At 40.5% G+C, this 26,914-nt stretch overlaps 1 protein-coding gene across 1 annotated transcript in view; it reads right to left on the reverse strand.

Annotated features, from left to right (window-relative positions):
- kif26ba (kinesin family member 26Ba) overlaps positions 1-26,914 on the reverse strand; it is a gene marked incomplete at both ends in the record, with an annotated part of 75,226 nt that overhangs the window by 25,065 nt on the left and 23,247 nt on the right. Inside the window, 3 exons of the mRNA XM_079217160.1 lie at positions 12,356-12,563; positions 18,401-18,585; positions 26,165-26,863. Coding sequence (XP_079073286.1) covers positions 12,356-12,563; positions 18,401-18,585; positions 26,165-26,863 — 1,092 coding nt within the window. The remainder of the gene's footprint in view (positions 1-12,355; positions 12,564-18,400; positions 18,586-26,164; positions 26,864-26,914) is intronic.

Here is a 26,914-nt window from a genome sequence, read left to right on the forward strand (position 1 = left end):
GATATCAGAGGAAGCAAAATGCTGCGTCATCGAATTTGAGTGAGCTCCAGAACATTTTATCATGTAAACAACCTTTTCTCTGTTAGTTGAAGATGTTTCAAAAGTTTGAGGTCTTTTCCAACAGTTTATTTTTGTTCTTTTCTTGATCCTCCTCTGGCTCATCTGGGTGAATTAGACTTTGTCTCTCTCTCAGTCTTTTGATCTCTCACTGCTTATTTCACTATTTTGATTCAGTACGGCTGTTTTTTCCCCTCTCTGTTTGTCACTACATTTTTCTTCCTGCAACATGCTCCATGATTATCCATGAGATGTACCCCATATTTTCCCTTCTGGCAATTGGAAGAGAGGCTTGGTTAAAACAGATGAATGACGCAGAGTGCCAGATGCAATGTAAGCTTCATGGATTCAGTCTTAACCACACCAACTGTCTCAGAGAATGATCATCAAATATATTTGATATGTACGCTGACAGTGGATGGATTATGAAGTGTATGGCGGGAAGTGATAAGATATATGAATCTGTTTACTTTTACAAGTTATACTTTCTACTTTGGTGACAAATCTCTTGCTTTCTTTCACCCTTCATTTCCCTTTACAACTTTGCACATCACCTGTCCAGTGTTGAGCAGTGACACATGACATAAAAAACTGAATCATTTGGGCAGCTGGCTAAAATACAGGGAGAGCTAGTTACAGTAAGTGAAATGGTTTGAACTGTTATGCTAAATTAACTGACTTATCGGTGAATATTGTATTTTGTCACAGCATATTGTGGCGTGCCAACCACTGGCTCAGTTGTACAGCACTATACTCTCCTCCCATTGTAAGTGCTGAGGGGACTAGGGGATTTTAACCCTTGTGGTTAGAAGTGGACATCACCCATTGGTTGTGGACTGCCATTTTGAAGCTTCAAGATTTGGAATTTGGGCCGTCGAACTTGGCTTCATGCAGCAAGAAGTGGTACCAGAGGGTGGAGTACAACCAGACACTGAATACAACAGTTTTAGGCAACCAAAATGGTTACAGTAAGCTTTCATGAACTGAAAACACACTATGAAAGGGTTAAAGTTGTAACATGGACAACACCCAGACCAGACAACATTGTGGGAGTGACCTGCCAATCACAAGGTAGCCACACCCTATAGCAAAGCCTGCTTTATCGTTTAATTTACTTTAAATGGGACCGTAATTAGCTTAATGAACATCAAGCTGTATCTATAAGCTTTGGCTTAAATTTTCAGACCTGGAGGTTGCCGCATGAATTTTACAGTTTTTGAGAGGCACAGCTCCTTTCTAACATCGACAATATCACAATTGCCATGTGATGTCTCTGTTGTTGTCTTGTCACAAACATTATGTCTCAATAAGTCACCTTTTATTCCAATTAATTTGTCTTCAGTTCTTCCGATGCAATAAAACAGTTTTTTAAACTTATTTTGTGGACAAGTGGATCTGCAAGGTAAAAATGTAAAAACGTGCAAAAAGCTGAGTTTCTATAGAGTTTGCTATCTTACATGAACGATAACCAGACTGAAATAAGAATCAGTGTTAGTTCACATTAAATTGGCTACAGCTTTGAATACTAATGGCAAAAAATACATAGCTTGTTAACATTAAGTAAGGTATGACAAATGCAAAGAGCTAAATATTCTGGAAACAGTAAAGCAGCTGACAATATATAATACACAGACTGACAGTCAGAAGATATGCAATTTCTCATCCTCACACTCTTGACGTAGTGAAACTGAATGAATGCATCAATAGCTTCGGCCTCTTTTTTTCGGTCTCATTTTGGGAAGCGTTGCCGGTTCAGTTTGGCCCTCGAAATCGCAAAAGAACATTTGTGGACTACATCCTTGAAAAGATCAAAACTATGAATGAGGATTATGCATCTGTGTGTACCTGCTTCTCAGTGCCGTGTGCGGACCTCTAAACCCCGTCAAGGATAAAGGAGTTTAGAGAATCAAAGGATGGATGGATAATAGTATTAAAATATCTCTGCAGGGATAACAGTCCTGCCATTAATCATAGATTGAAAATACAGAGGATACTCTCAGTTCTATTGTAATGTTTCATGACTATATGTCTGCTAACTCGACCGTACCTAATAGCATACTGTGACCAATGAAAAAATAAATGAGATCTATTTCCGATCTTATTTTACCATGGGTTTTCTAAACAAGGCAGTAGTTTCTCGACAGGGTTTAGAGGTGCAGGGCAGATGAAAAGAGACTACTGTGTTTATGTGGCTCCGAAGAGGGAAGGAAAGAGAGGAGGAGAGATCTTTCGTCTGTTTGTGCTTGTTAGCACAGATGAATCATCGTCTGAAGTGTGATTCTACACTGTGTTTCCAGTTAAACACCACTGTGAGTATACACATCACACAGTAATCCGAAAACACTCAACTCCAAACCCCGCTGCACTCTGAGTCTCACAGAATAAACAGAAGATGCCATTGAGTTAAACTATGCATTTTACCTACAGACCCGATAGCTGAGTGTTTGGCTCATATAATGTCTGTCAAATGCTAGAAAATGTACAGCATATTCATGTTTGGGCTTGACTTTATTTCTGAAATAAATTGGACTATTAATGAATTAACCTCTCCTGCATTACTATGATAGATAACATCATTAACATAGCAATTTTCTACAAAAGAGATACAAAATTGGTCCAAATGATTTGCTATAATTTATTTAATCTGAAGCACTGAAGCAAAGAGACAAAGGCAACCAGAACAAGGTCATGTTAAACTGAACACACTCACCTAGAAGGATAAGTGTTTTATAAAAATGTAAGCATAAAAGCCTGCTGGTAATATACTGCCGTGTCAAAAGCACAAAGGCAAATTACATCCTCAGAGCTCTTACTATGTTGCTGTTTTTATGCATATTTCTCTTTCTCTCTCTTTCTGCAACACACACACACACACACACACAACACACACACACACACACACACTCACGCACACACACACACACACACACACACACACACACACACACACACACACACACACACACACACACACACACACACACACACCTAATAAGGCACATTAACAGGCTTTCCTTTGGTTGCATCATTAAATGACCATGGGCCATTTGAGAAAGTTCGTTCAATAAATTGTGTGAGTGAGTGTGTGTGTTGAAGTCTTTCTAAGATGATGGTAATTATACATTTAAAAGTGTGTCCATAGACGAGTTGTAAGATAAACTGAGATGCCACCTGAATACAATAAATATGTAACCTTGGTGACCCGGGAAAACACATGAATAACACACACTGTCTCTCTCACACACACACACACACACACACACACACTCGCACTTGGATGCAGTGCTACGCCCTCTCCTGACCCCAATAAAAGAGCCCTTCACATCAGTATGAGCCGGGGGGGGGAAGGATTTTACTGTTGCACACTTTACAAGGCGTAACTCATAAAGTCTTCCCCCCCCTGAGAGCCCATTTCCCCATCATGTCTAAAAGTGTGAAAGACAAGAGGTGTGTGTGTGTGTGTGTGTGTGTGTGTGTGTGTGTGTGTGTGTGTGTGTGTGTGTGTGTGTGTGTGTGTGTGTGTGTGTGTGTGTGTGTGTGTGTGTGTGTGTGTGTGTGTGTGTGTGTGTGTGTATGGACATGGAATCGCATTGTCCACTTCCCAAAGTATTGAGGGTGTCAGTCAAGCGGCCATTAACTTATATTCGCTTATTTTTCAAACTATTGAAGCTCTGCAGTGATGACCAACAGCTAGAAAACTGATGCATCAATATAATGTTGCCACTTTTAAGAGATGTCATTTCTTGTTCTGGTTGAAGCTGGTTTGGTCTCCAGAAACAAACAAAAACATCATATTTTTAAAAGGGACGTTTGCACTGGAAGTTTACACCCGTGTTCAGCCCAATTGTGCAATTGTGTGTCTGCAAGTGTGATCAAACCCACATTTACGACATTCTCAGAGGACCCTTGGCCTCAATCCATTGGTGAATCAATACATGTGGCAAAGTGCTGCAGCCAGAATGACTTACAGGCACACATACGTGGGAAGAACACAGAGCTTCTTCTCATGAACAAGACGGAATAGAGAGAAGGAGTTTGTTTCAGAAAAGCAAGACATATATATATATATATATATATATATATATATATATATATATATATATATATATATATATATATATATATAGTTGTCTTTATTAATCCTCAGAAGGAACTTAAATGTTTATTGCAGCTGATACCTTAAACGGAGTGTTTATTGGTTCCCAGGTGAGAATAGTCACATGGCAGCTATTCGGCAATTTATACCCGGCCAAGTTGAATTATGCTACTTAATTTACCAATAGTTAGATAGCTGAAAGATAGTAGTAGTTTAAAGAGAAATAATGTGAAGGGACTAGTTATTGGTAGAAGAATGGGTCAAACTCCTTACATTTAGTTGACTTATTGTTTTCAGTATTATTATTATTTTTTTATTTCAGTCACAGTTTGGTTGAGTTTAAGAAACATAGCCTTCAGTCGGCTACATATACACATATAGCCCCCAATGTGTGCTCAGGTTGAAAATAGCATCACTGGCTTTGGACACCTGGGTGCTAATAGCACCTGCCTGCATTCAAATATAATAAAGTACAATGATAACAGCTATACATGAACACAGCTAAAGATGACACTTAAATGAAAAGTAGGTCACTTTAAACTCCCCAGATAGAAAAAAAACCATTAACAGTGTGTAATCCCTGATACCTTCATCCCTCTCTTGTTGTCTCTGTCCTTTGCTCTTCCTTACTCCCTTCCTCCCACTTCCACAACACCGATACACCTTTCCCTTCTTCCGTCTCTCTTTATGTATAAGAAACATTGTGTCGCTCGATAGCACTGTCCACCCACTCCATTCCCACTGCTCCCTCCGTTCTTTCTTTATCTCATCTCCCTCTCACTTTTCCTCCCTGTCCTTCAGAACAAATGACAAGACAAATCACAGTCTCCTTCTTTTATCCGTTCTATACTTTCCTCTTTTCTCTTACACTTCATGCTGCAGTGAATACTGATGCAGGGTGGTGAGCTGCAGAAATGAAGACCAAGAAAAAAAAAGAAAAACAGGACTGAGGAAGGGATGCTTGAGAAGTGAGTGTTTCTTCAACTCTTCCAACAAGTCTCTGGGTGAATATTAAACTTCCATTTGCTTTGGGGAACGATTGATATCTGTGTTCTGATGTAATGTGTTCAACATTTACGTCAACATTAAAGTGTAGGCTGTGTGTGTGTGTATTAAACTACAACACTGCTGATCCCGCCTGGAACAGCTTGTTGGTTCATTTCTATACTTAAAGTGACATGTTGTGGCAGATGTTGAGGCAAGGCGTCCCTTTTTCACCTGAGAAACTAACCCCTCATACACTACAGCTTCCTTCACAGACACAATGAAGTCTGAGTCAATTTAAGTAAAAGAATTCAGCTAAACAGCAACCATCAAGCCTGAGCTGAGAGAAGATCGTTCGATAGTCCCTCACAGCAGTGCTTCATTACTATTGGCTGGAAAATCAATAAGAGACTAAGACTGAGCTCTAATTGGTTAAAAAAAGACTGCAGAAACACACATTTGTGAAAACACATGTACAGAAAAATAGCTACAAACATTAGATACATTCTAATTTTAAGCAATTTATTCATTCAAGCTCAGAGAACGGTATCATCAGATGGAAGTGCTGCATATATCTTACAGATCTGAGGTTTGAATTTGTGTCTAGTTCAACAAAGATGAGCCACTATATTACCGTCCATGTTAACTTACTGTGAGGAACTTTATCTGGTCTAAATTAAATCCTGATCCCTCTATATGATTTAATTAGTAAACGAGACTATCAGCGAGAAGATTGTCTATTTCTATGTAGTTATTCTTAATGTTTAGCTAACACCGACACCATGTTGCTGGAGACCCAGGTCGTATTGCTAGGCCCGCTGGAGGAGAGGGAGGCACGGGAGAACCATAACCAGGGCTGAGACAAATTTGAAACCCATAACAGACTCACTCCCTCATTTAGATACAAGACACACAGACTCCCAGATAGGCATGAAGACACACAGATGCCTGTGGAAAATGCACTTGCACATACTCACTCATGACAGAGACGCACACAGCTTGTGGCCTGAGAGGGATCGTTGCTGCTATTAAAAATTGATTAGCTGTCATGGCATCATTTTCCCCCAAGGTCAAGTCGCAATTTGTAAGGGTGCATGTGTGTGTGCGTGTGTATGTGTGTGTGCGTGTGTGTGTGTGTGTGTGTGTGTGTGTGTGTGTGTGTGTGTGTGTGTGTGTGTGTGTGTGTGTGTGTGTGTGTGTGCAAAATGTTGGGTGCAGGAATGAAAGCTGGAGAAAAAAAAAATCCCACAGTCCTTCATTGTCATTCAGATATGGAGAAGAGCAGAGAGGGTGGGGATAAAGGGATGGCAAGGCAAAAGATAAGCCTTATCCATCGATAAGAGAGATACGGTGAAGATAGGTGACAGAGGGGAGAAAAGAGGAGAGAGAGTACGCCATATTAGCTTTCATTTCAACATTTTGATAATATTTCTTATCCCTCTTCAGATATATTAAACTGCTGTATGTAAATCAGTTATGATACAGAACTGTGGGTGAAGTGCAGCAGACAGCTTACAGAAGACTTTGAAAGCCCCGGGGCAACTGTGACATGGCTCATGTATTTGTGATCCAGCCTTGAACAAGACATGCTAGCACCTCTGTGAGGCTGTAAGCCCCCTGGAAGAGCCCCAGGCCTTGAAGCAAATTTTACATAGTGGCCAAACTGTGGAATTATGGTTTGTGGTTACAAAAATACTTCTCTCCATAAAGTAACATTGAGACTAAGGTAAACCAAAACTACGGTAAACCAAAACTTTGAACTTTGCGTCGACATACCAACATAGCCACGATCACAATGGTTTGAATGCTGATGTTTGACAGGAATAATGTTTATTATAATTACCATTAGTTTAGTGTGTTAGCAAGTTGATAAAGACAGCTCATGTGTGGCAGGTAATATTTATCATTTAACCTGTAAGCAAGCTCGAAGTACAAACGATAGCCATGTGGTCATAAAAGCTCATACAATTTGACCTGTGGAGAACTTAAATGGCAATCAAATGGCAAGTTGTTTTATATTTCAGTCACACTGACTGACAGCAACTTTGCCATCCATAGAGCCATGACACCTTTTGCAGGTATTTGGGGATAAACCAAGTATTTGACAAATGTAAAATTTGACATTGAAATAGATTTAATTAAGGGATTAACAGAGTTACTATAATAAATCCTGAGGGAACATAAATGTCTGTTCCAAATGTATTGATAATGCATCCAATAGTTGTAGAGATACAGTATTGGTTTTGAGATTGAGAATCTGTCTGGACCACTGGACATATAACTGAATAATAACTGCGTAGTTCTGCAGTAATACGTATGTACTAATGCGTTCGTCGCCCTCAACTGCTGCCAAATGACACTCACTGATTCAATTTGCCAACTTTGCTGAAGACATGGAAAGCAATCAGAAAATAAGATTTTTTCCTTAATTACAGATCAGGATTGCTCAGTATTCTTCATATATGTAGTTTTTTTTATCTGACAGCTTAAAAAAATTGTCATTTACAGTCTCTGCTGTATGTATTTGCAGTTGGTTTTCTAAGCGATAATATATACACAGCCTAACTTCCTCGATTGATACAAATCTGCCCCAGCAGTCAGGGGTCTGAATGGAAGGCTCCCAGCTGGCTGATTTGATTAAAGTGAAACGGAGCTTACCAACAACACATGTAGAGAAGCACTGTGTATAGAAATACAGAGTGGAGTTTGAAATACAGAGGGGTCCAATGAGGGATACATCATCTCTCTCTCTCTCTCTCTCATCATCTCTCTCCCTCATCCTCTCTCTCTCTCTCTCTCTCTCTCTCTCTCTCTCTTTCTCTCTCTCTCTCTCTCTCTCTCTCTCTCTCTCTCTCTCTCTCTCTCTCTCTCTCTGTGTAACACACACACACAGCCCCAGTACATGTGACCTGTGCAGGTTGATTTCCCCTGGCTTAGAAATGTGATGTCTCAATCTGTTTTCTGCCATATTAACATCGGGGAGAACACTAAAGCCCCATCACACTGGCAGACAAGCCCATGTATTGTGCAGGATGTATCATACACACTTCCACCAGGGGCTTTGCCACTTCCTTGACATCTTTCATTGTACAATATAATCCTATAAATTTGTGAGCATGCCAGCCTGTGTGTGTGTTTGTGAGTGTGTGTGTGTGTGCGTGTGTGTGTGTGTGTGTGTGTGTGTGTGTGTGTGTGTGTGTGTGTGTGTGTGTGTGTGTGTGTGAGTGTGAAATCTGTGCAAATGCCATTTCAGCAGGGAGCCAACCCCCACTGCAGGTGACATTTTTGCATGAGAAATGTCACCACAGTCATTTTCTTTCCATATGCGTGTGTGTGTGTGTGTGTGTGTGTGTGTGTGTGTGTGTGTGTGTGAGAGTGTGTGTGTGTGATTAGGTTTTAGCAACCTACAATTGATTACACAGGAGAGGCTTGTTATTTTCCAAATACCAGAATATTTTCATGCTTTGGTACATGTCCTGTCCTTATTGTATTCCCCATATCAACGAGAGTCAATTAAAGCTTGGTGTATAAGGTGCACGTGCAAGAAAGTCATCAACACGTCACCGCAGATTGCGCGTTGTGCATGAAGGCTCTGCAAGTTGTTGTGGAGCTTGGTCCAGCACCTATACATTTTTGTTACTGGGCCTTTCAGAAATGCCTGTCACAAATAATTCACTGATAAAAGCCTTGTTAACATGTCTGAGGATTTTACAAAGACAACCAATTTTCTTTTCAATGCTTTAGAAATGGGAGGTTATAAAAATCCACATTAAATTGTTTACAGGATTTTCAACTTCCACTTCTTATAATGCAGTCATTACTCAACTTTTTTCTTAACACGGCTTGTATAAGGGCATATGAGTTTACAGTTAATTACAATTCCTCCTTGACAATGAGGAGGTTGTTCTATGGCTAACACTTGTTGTCTTCTTGTTCGTTCACAGTCCATTTTGTGTTTGTACGCCCTGTAGTGCTCCTGAGAATACTGCAAAGAACAGCGCATCGAGCATAAATGCCTTTTTGCACGCCATTTGTAGAGGCCATGGTGCCAAGAGCAATTGTTGAAACGAAGGGTAACACGTCAGAAACACTGGATAAATATAGGCAATTAAAATAAATTACCATTCATAATTCAAGAAGTTAAGGCCAGAAAACACTTCCAAGCATAGCCCTGGCTCCGTCAAAATATAAAAAATAACAAGTTATATCTTGTTTGTTTAATCCATACAAAAACTGAAGTGTAAAAAACAAGTTGTGGTTTAATAGAGATTACGTTCCAGACATTTCTTGAATGGGCTAACAGTGTCTTGACTGTTGCTTTATATTTAACGTAAAAATATGAGGTATCCATCCATCTTCTCATCTAAAGTCATGTCAAGAAAGTGAAATGGCGCATTTCCCAAGACATAAAGCTTCTCTTTTAACAATGGAATAAAGACATGGAAGAAATAATTAATATTTCTTTTAATGGATTTGCTGTTCAGATACTGTTTTTTATTTTGTATTCTCCATTTGTCGCAGTTGAAAGGAGCCGTCTGCCAGCAGGGCAACAGGAAGACAAAGTGGACACGTAGCTAAAACAACTCAACACCTTTATCAAAAGTCCACCATTACACAGATCACACCAGAATGATTACTGTGAGACATCCACATGACTGTGAAAAGGTAGCTGTCTGGCAGTTGTAATTAAACATTAGTAGCAGCACGGCCGGCCAGAGAAGCGAATCACTGCTATCACAAGAGCCGAGAAGATCATAGTGAGAAGAAACAGAAGCCAGAATGAGAGACAGACAGACAGTGACGACGGTTTGTGTGTATGTGGTTTATAATGTATACTGTATATGGGCTTGTAGCGTAGGGGTGTATAATGTCAGTATAATTTGGCTGCTGTGTGTGTGAGTGTGCTTGTATGAGAGTGTGAATCTGTCTCCCTGACAACTGAGGGGACATCTGTCACCTCCATATGGACAGAAACGGAGATGAAGACTCAGAGGAGGGCTGAATCAAAAAAATTAAAAACACAACATAATTAAATAATCAGTAGCATAAAAAAGACAAATAAAATATAAAAGGCCTCAACTAAATATGACTGAGATGTCTACACTAGAAATAAACAATGTTTCTCATGTGAAAGCATTTTTTTACCAACATTGCTATAGTCACATGTCTGTATATCTTTGCAACTTTAACAACTGATTTGACTGTAAATCAATTGTTAGAAATAACTATAACAATGAGTTGTCTTGGAGTTGTCCGTTTTTTCTCCTTACAGCTTTAACCCTTTCACAGTGTATTTCATTCATGAAACTTCATTTTAGCATTTTCAGTTGCTTATAAATGTCTTATTCAGCATTTGATTGTTCCTAGCTCCACCTTCTTGTGCAACTTCTGGTTGCAAATAGGCAAGCCAAGATGGTGACAGCCAAAAACCAAGATGGTGACAGCCAAAAACCAAGATGGTGACGGCCAAAAACCAATGCTGAACTCGAGGTTTCAAAACTACAGTCCAAAAAGCAATGCTGAACTCGAGGTTTCAAAACTACAGTCCAAAAAGCAATGCTGAACTCGAGGTTTCAAAACTACAGTCCAAAAAGTAATGCTGAACTCGAGGTTTCAAAACTACAGTCCAAAAACCAATGGTTGGTGACATCCAACCATTGGTACGTCCACTTCCTATATACAGTCTATTTGCAGACCTAAACCACAACATTGTGACTGTGTGTGAATTAATTTAAAGTATTCATATAGTATTTCATTTTATAAATTACTTGATAAACTATTGACCCCGGTGACCGAATGGTTACAGCACATGCCACATAACTGATGCTTCCCTGGTTGTTTCAAGCCTGTGTTGCATGTCATACCCCTCTCTCCCTCCCTGTGTTTCTATCTTCAACTTCACTGTCAAATGTCTAACATTGTCACACATTCATGCATACAAATACAGACAGACAGACCAGAGCTCACAAACACAATATGCACAACTAGCTGTAATGCACTTTCATCGTTTCTTACTCATGCCCATGATCACAACAGGACGTGTGGGGTCCCTTTCCCTCTCTGTGTACTGGAATGGACATATGGCTGTTTGATGTCTGTTTGATTTTGTCCTCCATCGTCATTCTTTCTCCAGCAGTGACACACACAAACACAGAATCAGTGAGCCTCTCACTCAAACTGTGGAGGAGGGGGCACTAAAAACTCATTACATGGACGATCAATATTGCACACACTTGAGAAGCATGAAACCCCCTCACATCCGCAACATACACACACAAGCGCGTTCCATCAACCGTTGGCAATGGTGACAGATGACTTTTGTCAGCCTGAGATGTGTTACCGTGGTAACCATTAGCCTGCATTCCACCAGTATTGCAGTAATGTACAGAGGGGTGACACACACACACACACACACACACACACGCACACACACACACACACACACACACACACACACACACACACACACACGCACACACAACAGTGCATACATTTGGACAAACCGGCCAACGTCTTGAGGAAATACTACAGCTCAGTACTTTAAAGCTGACCAGTGAAAACCACCAAATCGCCAAGAACTGACACTGAACCCCTGTATACTTACAAATACAGTAGTTTGAATAAAATGAATAATCAAAATCAACTGTCATCAGTCCCTCCGCAGCCCACAAAATGTCTATATTCTATAATTTAATCAATATTTACTAAGGCAACAGAAAATAGAAACTTCACTACACTAATGACAAATTACTAATTTCTACACTAATACAACTAACAAATTGCAAAACTGTTTAACATCAACTAACTTGGATTTGGCAGTTTTTTTTAATGAAATAAAATGCTTATCTTCTTGTGGATTCAGGTGTTATTATACAGATTCATCTTCAAAAGTCAAGGAAGATGAGTCTATCTATCATAACAAAACTTTATAACTAACTAAATGTGTCTGACACAGACTTAATTGAGACTCGACATTTGCTGTAAAGTTCAACATTTTTATAAAATGTATTTTATCAAAAACATTAAACTGGCAGTCAACTTATGATATGAAATAAACTGCATTATGTCACCTACCAAATTTATAGAAATATAAGTTAATGAATATTAATTCACCATTATGAACAAACCTGAAAAAAGGGACACATAACCGTCTACTCAAAAATAAAGACTAACTAATTTTTTAGGAAGGAAGATTTTGAGGAAGTATATTTCCTTTACCTTTCCAAGACCAGGTGTATCTTTGATTTTGTTGGCTGCACGGAGAAGGCAGGGTGGAGCTGGGGGAGGGGCCATTAACAGGGCCGAGCTAAAATTGGTGGGGAACAGAGGGGGATCACATGGCGGTGAGGATGTTGTCACTGGGGCCATGACTGCCGCGGTCTTCTGCTTCTTCTTCTTGGATGCTAAGTTCAACTTTTGTGCAGCTCTGAGAGAGGAAAGGAAAGAGAAAGAGGAAAGAAGCGAAGCCAGTCAATCAAACTGATATGTTAAAACAATGTACTACACTTTATCACTGTAAAAACAATACTGCACACACTAAATAAAGAAATATAAGCAGATGAGGAAGGACAGGTAGGATGGTGGCTCATTTGCATGCACACATGGGTCTATAATTACATCCTCCCATAGTACCGCCATGACAATCGGCAAATATGCTAATTGCAGAATAGAACTCGATTACACACCCTTCAACACACACACTCACACACACACACGCATGCATGCATGCACGCATGCAGACACACACACACACACACACACACACACACACACTCACTCTTGCACACACTGCTGTTTACATATGTAGCAACATCTGGATGGGGAGTGGTTCATTTGCTTTCTTGCTGCTCAATTCCCTGCAGCATTCAGTTGAAAAGGAGCCACCAGAAATTATATTTATACTCCATCTATTCTGCCCTCAGATTCTCCTTATTCGCTGTCTCCTTTTAACTTCAACTTCTAAATCTCGCTTCTGTCTTCTTCCTCATTTAATACTTCAACACAGCAATTTCTTCCTGTCTGCCTCTCAGCACAATGGTACTTCACATCATCTCTAGTGTATAACTTTTTACCTCTCTTTCTTTCTTCCCCTGCAGAAATACTGCATATCCATATAACATATATCTGATAGTCATAGTTACTTTGAGTAAAAGTGAGACTTTTTATTATATATGAAATAATAGAAGAAACAAAAGTTAGGAAATATGCAACACCTGGCAGATCGTCTTTCTGGATCAGCTGATGTGAAAGACTGAAAAGATGTTTCTCAATTTAGACGTTTTCTAGCTGAACTACAGGAATTAAATAAATTCAGCAGCATCAATAAACTCATTTGGTTTAGTCTGTCCCCTAACTTTCTTCAAATTAAAAGTTAAACCTCCTCAAGTTTAATGTTAGTAGTGGATCTCAATTTTAATTTGTGACCATTAATCATCAAGGCTTAGAACTGGCTGAGTGGTTGATCCTTTATAGATAATAAGGGTTATGGATGCATAGGTAATAATATATTATTTTCATTTTGACAAAAGCCTTGGTCACATTGACCATGGCTGTGCAGAGAAATTAATAAAGGTTAAGTGAGAGCGATCTTGCAGAAAACCCAGGGACAGTAAATCTGTAGGCAGTAATTCAGCCAACATGATTTATTGTCATTAGTAAAAATTATTCGTATGTGTCAATGTAATTCCCTTTCTACAATTTATGAAGCCACAATTCAAACAAGCAGATTTGCTGACAAACTGAGTTACACGCAGCAGCGGTATTGACGATATGATGAAATAAAGGACCTCTAAAACTCTGATGGGAATTTTCTGCTCTGTTCTGCTTTAATCTACCCTCACATATATTTCTATGATTATAAAGAGAGCGAGATAGAGAGAAGACCTTGTGCCCTGACACACTCTCTGTCAAAGAGCTATATTCTCACACCATTGGCTTTCAATTAACTGCAGCAGGTTGCAGAAATGAGTGTGTGTGGTTGGGGGGAGTGGAGTGCAAAAGGAGGGAGGAGGGAGGAAGAGAAGGGAGGAGATGTGGATTCGGTGACCCGGAGAACGACGAAGCGTTTCACCGTTTGACTGGCTCTCCCAAGAGATTTGTGTGTGTGAATCTGTGTAGGTGTGTTTATGACTGTGGATGTGTGTGTGGATGCACATACTGTTTGAAACAACGCTCTACAAGAAGACCACTAATTGTTTTTTCATTATGTGCCAGCTATGCTTCCATATATATTGCATCAAATGCAATCAAAAGTCATTACAGATTTTTTTTATTGTATAACTTGAATGCTCCGAATCTCCCATGTAGCATGAAGATACACGAGCCGCAGGGATGAACTGTATCTTAAAACAAATACTGTTGTTAGTCAATATTGTGGCTTCATTTTCATCATAAAAAGGCTCAAGAAGTTTAAGAAAGATGTGTTTGTATTAAAATCTACATTTGATTTCTTTGTAACAATGGAAACTAGAGGCTGCTGGAACTGCTGCAGTGCTGGTGCTTGTAGGATGAGACATGACTTTAATGGTTTCATGCACAGTTACTCTGTTGCTTGAGATTCCCACTTGCTCTCTGGGCAAGGGTACTCGCTTTTTTGTGATTGTTTTTATAATAGATCCTTCAAATCCATCAGCCACATCAATTTTGTAACATGCTTATATTCATGTGTGTATGCGTGTTACTACACTATTAGTATGTTCTCTCACCCTGACTGATGTAATCTATGGCACCATTCAAGCATGGTAGACACACACACAAACGCCATCTAATAGGTAGCGCTTAATGACAAGTGCCCTGGGATTTGGTCAAGTGAATCTATTCCAATCTAACCCTAAAGTGAAGTGTGCTTGTTTTCCATCTATCCCCTCCATCTCTTTACCCCTCAGCTCTTCCACTGTCACCTCTATCCCCTCCCCTTCTTCCATTACATTCATTCAGTCCTCCTCTCTCCTTCATCTTTCACTTCACTATTCTTTCTATTTAAATCCCTCTCACTCAAAAACCATCCCCTTATCTTTCCCTCTATTTTATTCCTTTTCTCCTCATTATTTTTTATCCTTTCATCCTTTGCCTTCTTCTCCACCCATCCATCCCACCATCTATTCAGCTGTCCTTAGACGTATTGATCCCTTCACCCATCCTTGCCTCTCTTCCCCTCGGTCCCTTCATGTGTCTCTCTCTTGTTAGAAGGTAGCACAGGTCAGAGATAGCCCAGCTACTAACATGTTGTTGCCTTGTTTTCCTCTCCCTTCCACACAACTACAAACACTTTCACTCGCCACGTACATACAAAGACTCCCTCGAAAAACACACACACACACACACACAGCTGATTTATGACTAGTGTCTCTGGGCTATGTTGTTGGCTCAGTAACTAATTACATTCTATTTAACAGGCCGTCAGTGGAGGGAGATATAGGGAGAGTGATGTGTGTGTGTGTGTGTGTGTGTGTGTGTGTGTGTGTGTGTGTGTGTGTGTGTGTGTGTGTGTGTGTGTGTGTGTGTGTGTGTGTGTGTTGTGGGGGGACAACAAGGCTTGCATGGACATGGAAGACTAGCTTGTGAGAGACACTATCTATCCATCGACATGTACATATAGCCTCCAATTTACACAGTTGCTATCTGCCATGCTATCCTGTAACACAAGCCAAAGCACTAAAATATAAATACATTTCTGTGTTCAACAGGTTAAGATGGCCACATTATACTTCTGGCTCATGTGTACTCTAACACATACATGTTGGTCTGCGATACTGTAGATAACTGAGCTGGTCACTAATCTGTCATTAGAGCATTTCATTACAGCAGAATGCCCCACACTTTGTGATTTCAGTGTTTTCATTTCTATTGAATGGATATGGGTCAAAATGGGTCAAAATAAAAGACAACCACTTTGAATTACTGTTAAAGGACACAAGAGCAAAATACTAACAATAAATATGGTTCTGATGTGATCAGGCAGTTGATATTTAAATCACCAATCATCCGATCTGAGTGGTGCCTCATTAAGGGCCAATTATCATTTTGATGGTGTACACCTTTTTAAAGGAAAGAAAAAAGAGGCAGAAAGAGGTAAACAGAGAAAGAGAGTGTTTTTACATCCAAACTGTGTACACAAAATAACAACGCCTTCCCAATTCACTGATTCACTTGGGACATATTTATTTACTCTGCTACCTCCAACAACACACACACACACACACACACACACACACACACACACACACACACACACACACACACACACACACACCACGCCAAATCCCCAAAGATCAAATCCTCAGAGCATGCAGGAAAAAATCCTTCACTGATAGAAACTCCCTTCCCCCAGTGAGGGAGAACCTACACACACACACACACACACACACACACACACACACACACACACACACACACACACACACACACACACACACATGCAGCATGTCTCTATCCTCTCGCCCGGCGTCCCTTGAGGGCCACTGCAGCACAGGGAAGATGGAGCGCTACCGTGTGAGTGTGACATATTCGCAGACAGATCGGTACTAATGAAAGATATTACTCTCATGCACATTAGTAGAGGTAAAGAAAAGGTCAATGTAAAGACGGAGAAATAGTTGGAAAAACAGAGGAACAGAACAAAAGCGAAGGAGGAAAGGAGCGGAAGAAAATAAAGAGCAAAATAGAAAGCAATTAGATGTAGACAAGAAAAGGGATAGAAAGAGGAGGATCTGGAGGAAGAAAGGGATCAGGGGAGAGGAGATGTGGTGGACATGGGGGTTTTGCTGTATGCAGACGGTGAGCAAGAGGGAGATCGTGTTTGTGCGTAATAAGAATGTCTGTATGCAGTCCACGTCTGAGAATAAAGACCAAGACAGCCATGGGATTTACCAGCACTGCATGGCTGCATCCATCGACCATAAACACACACACACACACACACACACACACACACACACACACACACACACACACACACACACACACACACACACACACACACGGTGACAGAGTGTATATTGTTAACATTTGCCAATTAAACTGAAATCCCACCACATACACACACACATACAAATTATATGAAAATTGCAGACAAATGTATGTAACGTTTTGAAAAGCAAACAAAACAAACACTGACAATCTGATTGAAGAGGACATTACATATCAGCATCGTAGCATCGAAGATCTACAGTATTATACAGCCTTAAACAGGTGACAAAGACTGACACACACACACACACACACACACACACACACACACACACACACACACACACACACACACACACACACACACACACATTACACACACACATATCCACAGACAGTGACAACTGTACCATAAAACAAACCCTGTTCTTTCACTCAGAAGTTTAATGCTCATAAATCAGCCCAAAGACAGCTGTCTGTATGCTTGGAATGTCAACCAGATGTGTGTGTGTGTGTGTGTGTGTGTGTGTGTGTGTGTGTGTGTGTGTGTGTGTGTGTGTGTGTGTGTGTGTGTGTGTTACCTGAAAGTTCAGAAGGTCAAAGAAACAAAGCTAAAGAAAGTGTGTGTGCACATATGTTTGTGTGCATTCCCATATAATTTACGAGTTGCACCTGGTCACAGGTGCTTATAAGCCAGACAGCACTTTGTCTGCCACACTGAAGCACATCACTCATATATCAAACACAAATTGAATTATGTGCAGATTTGGAGAACAGATGCAAGAACAAAATACAGAAATGTGCACACCAATAGAGAAGAGGAGAGAAGGAGTAGAGTATGTGTGAAAGAGGGAAACCAACAGTATCATTCAAAATGTGATTTAAAGCAGCTCATTCGATGCGACGTCTCAGCAATACTTCAGACACCGTGACACACTCATAGTCTTGTGTTATACATGAATAATTTACTCATTCATTTCGAGCTTGCCATGTTTATTCATCAATAATTTACCCAGATTACCAGTGTGTTATTTATGTTGTCGCTCTGCATTATTCTAGATTTGATTACACAGCTCATCAACGGCCGCTGACTGGATAGATCATTTATGAATAAACACGTAAAATATAGGTAAGTGCGCTTAAGCATAATATATAACAGTATTTAAATTTTCCAACAACTTAATACACTGGTAAAATGCAGCTCACACTCTTGTTTTGACTGAAATGGTCACACCTAACATTATCCCTAATACTGATTATTCTTTTCCCTATAATGCAGCTAAATCCTAAAAAATAACCCATGGGATATGACAAAATACAGGACCACATTGTTCATATCATCTGAATGCATCTTACCTGGCAAAGAAGGAGGCGGCAGCAGAGGTTGTGGTGGTCGGCGCGGTTGTGGTTACAGCTGGCGTGTGAGAGGGCGAGTTTGTGTGTGACGTTGAATTGGTGTGTGAAGGAGAGTGTGTGTTGTAGCGGTTCAGGGCCGCCTCGGTCAAACCTTCTCTGGAGTCCTCAGAGATCATCTGGGATATCTGACAAGAGACGGAAAGAGATTAAAAACGTTTACTCCGAACGTCGCAGTAAATTCCATGTGTGTCTGTGTTTTGTTGTTCCACTAAAGAGAAGAAAGAAGGAAACACACACACACACACACACACACACACACACACACACACACACACACACACACACACACACACACTACAGTATGCTACAGTAAATATCTGCCCTTCTCCTTTCCAGATGATCGGATGAGAGACCAGAGTCTGGTTTCCCACACATCTTTTGGTTCCTATTGAAGAATAATTCATGCCAATTAATTTGTGTATTCTGATGAATTTTACTGAAAGTACTGAAATTTCAACAGTAAATAATCTTTCAAAAGACTTACAACACTGTCACACCTCCCTTTACTCTTTGATATTTATTGAGTTATTATTTGGAATAATGTGCAACTTTTGGAGAGTATATGTTAATGTTGTCTATAACATGTATCTTCAACATGGCATCACTCACTTATGTCAAGAGATTTTTTTATTCATGTTAATTTTAAGTGTGTGTGTGTGTGTGTGTGTGTGTGTGTGTGTGTGTGTGTGTGTGTGTGTGTGTGTGTGTGTGTGTGTGTGTGTGTGTGTGTGTGTGTGTGTGTTGTGTGTTGTGTCTGTGTTGTCCTTGGCAGACAGACAGCAGATAAACTCTCTAGTGAACCAGAAGGAGAATGTTGTCTGGGTCCCACATAGACAGAAACAAACACACACACACCCTCCTGCCTCAGTTTTTCTAACCGAATGCCTCCTCCTTCACTTTCACCCTTACTGCTTTTCTTCTCTCCACTTTTTTTTGCTCATTCAATTTCATTCTCTCTGTCCCTTTCCTCGGCCACCTTAAACTATTCACATTTGTCCTTTGTTATTGGATCATCCTTCAGGGCATTTGTCGTTTATTAGATACTATTCAGGGAAGAAGGACAGTGGGGACAAAGAGAGAGAACATTTAACGTATTACACCATAACGTAATGCAATTTGCTGTGACTGTGTGAGTTAGTGTTTCATCAGATTTAGGGTATGCTGTAAATATATAAATATATATTAAGATTATATGATATGTGCCTCAACGACTAGTCCACTGGACAATTCCTATCTATCTGCACTGTGTCTGTCCATACATTATCCAAACCCCTTGTCCTTTTTAGGGTCGCAGGGCGCTGAAGCCGATCCCACGTGACATTGGGCGAAGGCAGGTGTACTGTGTCTATGTATCTAAATATTTGAGAAAATTGTTAAATTGATATGTGTTCTGGGTGCAAACACATACAGAAGAAAAGACACTTTTTTTTTGGTCCCAAATCTCTTTATTTCTGCTTCTCGTCAGGCATAGTTTTTAAGTTTTCTTGCTTATGTGTGTGTGTGGGTCTTTGGTCCAAATAAGATACTTAAGACACGCACGCACACACGCACACGCACACACACACACACACACACACACGGACATTTGTATGACACACACTTGTATGAGAGAGTGTGTTGAATTAGTTTGTCATTGTGTGCACAGATGTATGTGTTGATGTGCATCGGCATGTGTGTGCGTGCGTGTAGGCGACCCATTCGTGAAATAGATATAGATTATTGATTATAGTTCTTTATGTGCTGCCAGCAAGCAGACAGCAGTGTACCTAAATCATTACCATACACTCTATTAAAGGAGCTATAGCGTGTGTGTGTAAATCTGAGAGCATGTATGCCTAATGTTAGCATGTCTATGCGTGTCAATGTGTGTGCATGTGTCCGCACTTCTCTACACTTGTGCGTATGTGTGTGTAAATCAGTTCCACTGTGCGTGTAGTTAATGCTGAGCGCTCCTGGGGTCCAAGCATGCTGCCCACTGCCTTGATGAATTACCTATTGTAAATGAGATGCCTCTATAGTTTATATACCATTCTCCCTGTGCACCTCCAAGCATTTCAAATGCTCAGGCTTAGCTTGCTTCTCCTGCATTATTAAAGGAGTCATGGCTGTATGGAATAAGGGTTCTGGGAGCTACATGGATTAGCTGTGCATTTCTACTTGATACCCATTTATCCTGATGAAGAGGAAAACTACCAGTATGGTGTGGGAGAAATGTTCCCACAGAGGGCTATTATAATTTGGAGTAAAGGTGGTTGAATAATATGTGGCGGTCAGCAGTTCAGACCGCAAGGACAGGATAGACTCTTTGCTTGCACCCAAAAAGTGCAATAACCACATCCTCATTCATTTCATACTACTATGAGATTCCAAAAGGTTTGCTGTGCTTCTTTGTGTTTAAAACAGCGGTGTGCTGAAGGGCAATTATGCTTCATGCATCTCATTAAACCAGCTAATGTAAGAAAGCTGTCAAATTAGTTCTGCATCTGAAATACTGCACCCAGAAACTAGATGGATAATATGATAGACCCCATTCCAGCATGGCCACCTGGCTAATGCATTGACATGAATGGAATTTTGGGTAATGTAGTCATAGAAATAAATTGGGTTTTTGATGTTTGTGTTTGTTCTTAAGATGTTACATTTTTCAATTCAGATTTTCCCACAGGACACACTGGAGGAGTTGCTCTTTCTATTTAGTCATAAATTAGATTAAATTACACTGGATGAAACTTTAATGATCCCTATGGGGATATTAGGTCATCGCAGCAGGAGAGACAAGGATATAGCTAATACCAGGACAGAGAGAGTGCTGCAGATAATACAACAGTCAACTGCCTCTACACTCAAGCACTTATCCACACCACTCTCTCTCTCTCTCGCTGCTTTTACAAAAGGAGCAAAAAAATAAAAACTGGTAAAAACATTCATCTTCATTATAACACAAACGTCATTTCCCCAGCACTCACCTTCCACATCTAACACTCGTACATTTATTTGATTTGATATTCTTTTCCAACCACATGCTACAGAAACCCACCATGAAATGTGTGCCTTAAATCTCAGGAACCTATGATGAAAATGAAAAGAGAAATTGTGTGTGTGTGTGTGTGTGTGTGTGTGTGTGTGTGTGTGTGTGTGTGTGTGTGTGTGTGTGTGTGTGCGTGTGTGTGTGTGTGTGTGTGTGTGTGTGTGTGCGTGTGTGCGTGTGTGTGTGTGTGTGTGTGTGCGTGCGTGCATGTTTGGTCCTGCTTACTTTTATCAGGGGATAGACACAATCTGTAAAACAATCTAAATGTTTACTGCTGCACATTGGAAAGAAAAAAAAAAAGAGAGAGAGAGTTTATTTAGACTACATCAGAGATAGAATTACAGAAACGTAGTCTATGTGAGACAGAAATAAAATGAAAAGAAAGCAAGTCAGTAAAGAGGACACAGAAAACAGTCATGAAAACACAAGGAAATTAAATACAGAGAGAGAAGGAGATGGATAGAGCTAGAAAGAGAGAGGGAGCAAAGGTGAGACAGAGGGTAGTGTGATTTAAAAAACTAAGGCCTCACATCAACATATGTACATAATGTTGAATAATCAACTCAGACACGGCCTCAAGGCTAAACGCTGTATGCCAAAAGACAAACGGTTAAAATGGAAAATAATAAAGAACTGTAGTTGTATACATTTGTTTTGCAGTTTTAATAAGACATGCTATCTGACACTACCATGATTAAAATATACAAAAAAAAGGCTCCAAAGGCTGTTAGCTAAGCATGCATGTACTTATAATGATCTTGTTACCTTACGTACATAACTTAAGTTGCGTAACATACTTATATTAAACCATGATATTTTCCTAAACCAAACCAAGTAGTTTTATTTGAATTCACAACGTTAACCGTGTGTTTAAAACTGTGCGCATGTCGCTGGTTGGTAGTCCACTCTCCATCATACATGTTGTTTTCGAAATTGTTTACTTGTTGACCAAAAAATCTTTTGTTGTGTAGGTATGAGGACGTGTTAAGTAACACAAAAATACACGTCAGAGCTCAATGCTGTGCTCTTGGTTGGCAACTGACCATGTGCACTTATCTCTCAGGGAGACCTTGGCTGGAGTCAGTAATGGAATACACAATGTTTTTCTGAGTTCGGCTAAACTTTTATTTTAGCTGATGACATGGCAGAGATGTATCTGCCGTAGAGTGTACACTTGCAACTGCTGGCCGGAAAATGATGTGTGTGTGTGTGTGTCGGTGTCTGTGTGTATGTGTGTTTGTCATATTCTGGTTCTCTCCGTATGAGACACACACACACACACGTTCAGGCACAACAAACAGAAACATAGTAAACACACACACACACACAGGCAAACATGGAACTGTATAAACCTGTTTTCAATTAGCTGCTTGAAGGACAAAGCAAGGGCAAATATAAACAATATTAGATTTGTTTTCTCATGCCAGAGAGAGAGAGAAAGAGAGAGAGAGAGAGAGACAGAGAGAGAGAGAGAGAGAGAGAGAGAGAGAGAGAGACCACCTCAGGAGAATTTAACATGAATTTAGTGTTTTATTATTGAAAATGTTTGTTCCCCCGGACCTCAGTAAGCTACCTGGCAGATTCACACCCATCCATAATCAGTCTTCCTTGTTCCGACTGATTCAGCATTTTCCATTTGTTCTATTCTTGTGGGGCCGAAAAGAAAAGTCCTAATAAATATAAAATGTGGAGGTTGTCACCTCTTAGATTGCTGACCCAGCAAGATATTAATGTCAGCTACAAGGGCAGAGAGGGTTGCGACTGGTCGCTGTTTACCTCTACGACCTCCCGTCTTTTAGCTCTCCTCTCTGTCTTTTGTTGTGCTACTTCTGAAAGTCTGTGACTTTATTTTTTTTGTCCATCATTAAAAAGAATTACATCAAATATTACCATACCAGTGTTGCTGTTGGTAGTATGTCTGAAGAGTAAGACCACATTTCCCTGTAAGTCCACTGATTCTGGGTGCAGAGCTTCAACTTAAATCCGACTAATTTTCCCTGCTGTCGTTTCACACGTGTGTGTTTTCTCTTTCGCTTTGCTGAAGAGCTTGAATATGTTGGAAGAGATTTGTCGTCTGCCATTAGAAGATCTTTTGAAAGTTCACTGATGCTCCAACATGAACAGTAATAGTTGATGTGTTGTGCTGTACAACAGGAAAGTAGCAGAAAAACAACAATATATAATTATCTTGCAAGAAAATAAATACAGTGTAGCGGTTTGCTCGTCATCTCAGCAATGTGTATATTTACCCTGATGTCTAATATCTCTTATTCTTATTCTCTCTTATTCTGAACCCATCTAAACTTCTCTTCATCCTCTCTATCTTTCTCTTTGTTTCTGCTTTCCATAACCATATTTTGATGATCTCTCTGCTCAGCGCCTCCCCCTTCTGTTCCTCTCTCATGGGTGAATCTAAACGAGGGTGATTTATTATCGTGCTCAGTTTCTCCTTTCCTGCTGAAACACCATTACTGTCAAAGTCACAGCACAAACACTCAGACTTGCTAAAAAGTTTCACCACCCAACACAGATACTAACTCAAATACCGAAATGCACGCACACACTCACACACAAATTACGTCCTATGTCTTCTTCTCACTACTTTGGAAAATGTCATGAGGTGAAAGAAAGATGTAAAGGAGAATTCCTAAGCACTTAGGAAAAAACAACCGTTATTGACGTGGGTCTTCCATGGCACTTAATATGTTGCAGCCGCAAGGAATTGTGGGCTGACACAATATCCTTTCCTTTCAAAAAGAATAGTCTAGTGTACCCTATGCTCAAGGAGATACAAAAAGGAAGCATTGAAGCAGCGTTCCTTAGCTTTAAGAGAATCCAACTAACATCGTATGCCATTTACATCCTTCCTCGTTCATTTAACACTGATAGGAACTTTCTAAGCAATAAAGACTAATCGACCACAGTCATAGTCACTTGCACAGATATGCTGACTTACAAGTGGTTTTAATACACATGCACACACATGCAGACAGACTCACACTCAAATACATTCTAAAACATATGAATCTAAACAACAAAACAAAAAAGGCTGAGGAAAAAAGGAAGTCTTGCGAAGTCATTTAAACAATGTGAAGTCAATATTAAAGAAAACATGAACATCAACACTCTCGTGACTGTTACTGACCAACAACATGAGGCTATTGAACAACATTGGAATACATTTAAAAGAAGATGTAGAATCATTCTTAAAATCTTAAAGAGCATTTCTCTTTTGCCAAATTAAAAGGTATTAGATAAACAACACTGTCAATTCTACGAAGATAGGATACATTGAATACCTTTATGTATTCTGTCCTATTCTTTTGCCTAATTTATTTCTGATCATGTAGGACAAGATAACAAAACAATTCAAGAGATTGTACAAAGTAATTTCCACCTACGACTCCATATCTCTGCAACTGACTGTCATGCACTGAATAAAAATATTAAGAGGGATAGGGATACAGTATGGAGGAGGGGGTAAATATGAAACAAAGTGTGTGTGTGTGTGTGTGTGTGTGTGTGTGTGTGTGTGTGTGTGTGTGTGTGTGTGTGTGTGTGTGTGTGTGTGTGTGTGTGTGTGTGTGTGTGTGTGTGTGCGTGCGAGACCGAGAGGGTGAATGAGAGTGAAAGAGTGAAGGGGTACTGGGGGTGTGTGACATAGAGTCCCTAGAGTTCTAATTATCACTGTATGAATTATTACATCTGTAGAACACATTCATACACACATGTTAACACACACACACACACACACACACACACACACACACACACACACACACACACACACACACACACCTCTGGATCTCCCCTGCAGTCTCAGCTCTCCTCTATATACCTCGAGACCACATCACCTGAGGCTTTTCTTCCGCCTACCATCTTCCTCTCTTGTCTACTCATGATCCCTCTATTCCTGTCTTCTCCAAAAACCTCTTCTTTTATCTTCATTTTCAATTTGACTCACTCATGCTGTTTGCGTCGCCTCGACTCAATCAGACTTTATGTCCTACCTCGCTGCAGTTTAAAGGATATTTAGCTTCCCCCTTGATAACAGATGGTTATCAAATCCAAGAATTCTAAGTTGATTATTGTGTCCTCATTGGGAGCTCTTTTGGGGGAAAACAATAGTTAGTCGCTTAAATGAGCACTTGAACTGTTGGGGAGGAATATATGTATAAAGCACTACAGACTATATGAAGTCCCTACAAGTATGTTTATCTTGAACTCATTATCTCAGAAGGCAGGTATTGTCAGTTGTTAATAGCTAACAAGGTCACATTACAGAAGGCAGTTACACCTAAAAGTTTAAAAATGGAAATGTTCTTCCTGTCCTGCCTGTCAGACTCATATTGAAAGATAAATTAATCTGCATGCTTGGTAGCCGGTTGCCAATTGTTGTAATCATATAAGACCAGAATTTATATATTCAGTTTCCATGGTAATATTTGCAATGTCCTCGTGGGAGTAGAGTAGCTATACAGATTTTATGTGTCACACACACACAACCATGTAGACCTGTCACACTTGACCCATGCTAGACACACACACACACACACACACACACACACACACACACACACACACACACACACACACACACACACACACACACCCACACACACACACACACACAGGCGTAAGTATACACACACACACACCTCTACATGGTAGCGTACCTGGTATGGATAGAGTGTAACTCCTCCATTAGTTCGGTTCAGGTGCTGATGGGCCTGCAGAGCTGTTGTACTCAGTACTGCTCCACTTCCGTTACCACTATTATTGCCAGTGCTGTTTACTCCAGTCACTGATTGGGCAACAGCTTTTCCCGAACTGGGGGACCCATTCCTTCTGTCCACCCCACCTCCAAGCCCCAGGGAACTGGGCTTGGACCCCGATCTGTGACCTGGGCCTTGAGGTTGTGGGTTTGTGGGAGCACAGCCGGACGTTTGTCCCACCGAGGGACTCCCATGACTGGGGTTGGATGGTCCGTGGCTCGGGCTGGGCGTTGGGGTCTGGCTGGGACTTGGGGAAGGTGACTGGGAAGACGAGTGTGAAACGGCAGCCACAGCTGAAGAGGAAGAGGAAGGAAGAAAAGCAGGAATCCACTCCCGTGAACCAGGACCTCCTGGTGCTCCAGATGCTCCCATTGGACCCGTAGGTCCTTGAGATCCAGAACTTCCAATGAGGGCCGTAGGTGAAGAGGGAGGAGACAAATCCCACTGGTCGAGAGTGAGGACCATTCGCACAGCTTCCTGTTTGAGCTGTGTGAGGTGAGTGCCACAGACATCACAGCGACTATCACGTTCGTTCCACGCCCGCCGAGAACTGTTGGGGACCTGAAGCTTATCATGAAGGAGGAGAGAGAAGGAGGGATCCTGAAAGGAGAGAAACAGAAAGCCAAGATTTAGACAGATGTCTGGATGATT

The sequence above is a fragment of the Taurulus bubalis genome (assembly GCF_910589615.1).
Source record: "Taurulus bubalis genome assembly, chromosome: 4".
In the NCBI taxonomy this organism is placed as follows: domain Eukaryota; kingdom Metazoa; phylum Chordata; class Actinopteri; order Perciformes; family Cottidae; genus Taurulus; species Taurulus bubalis.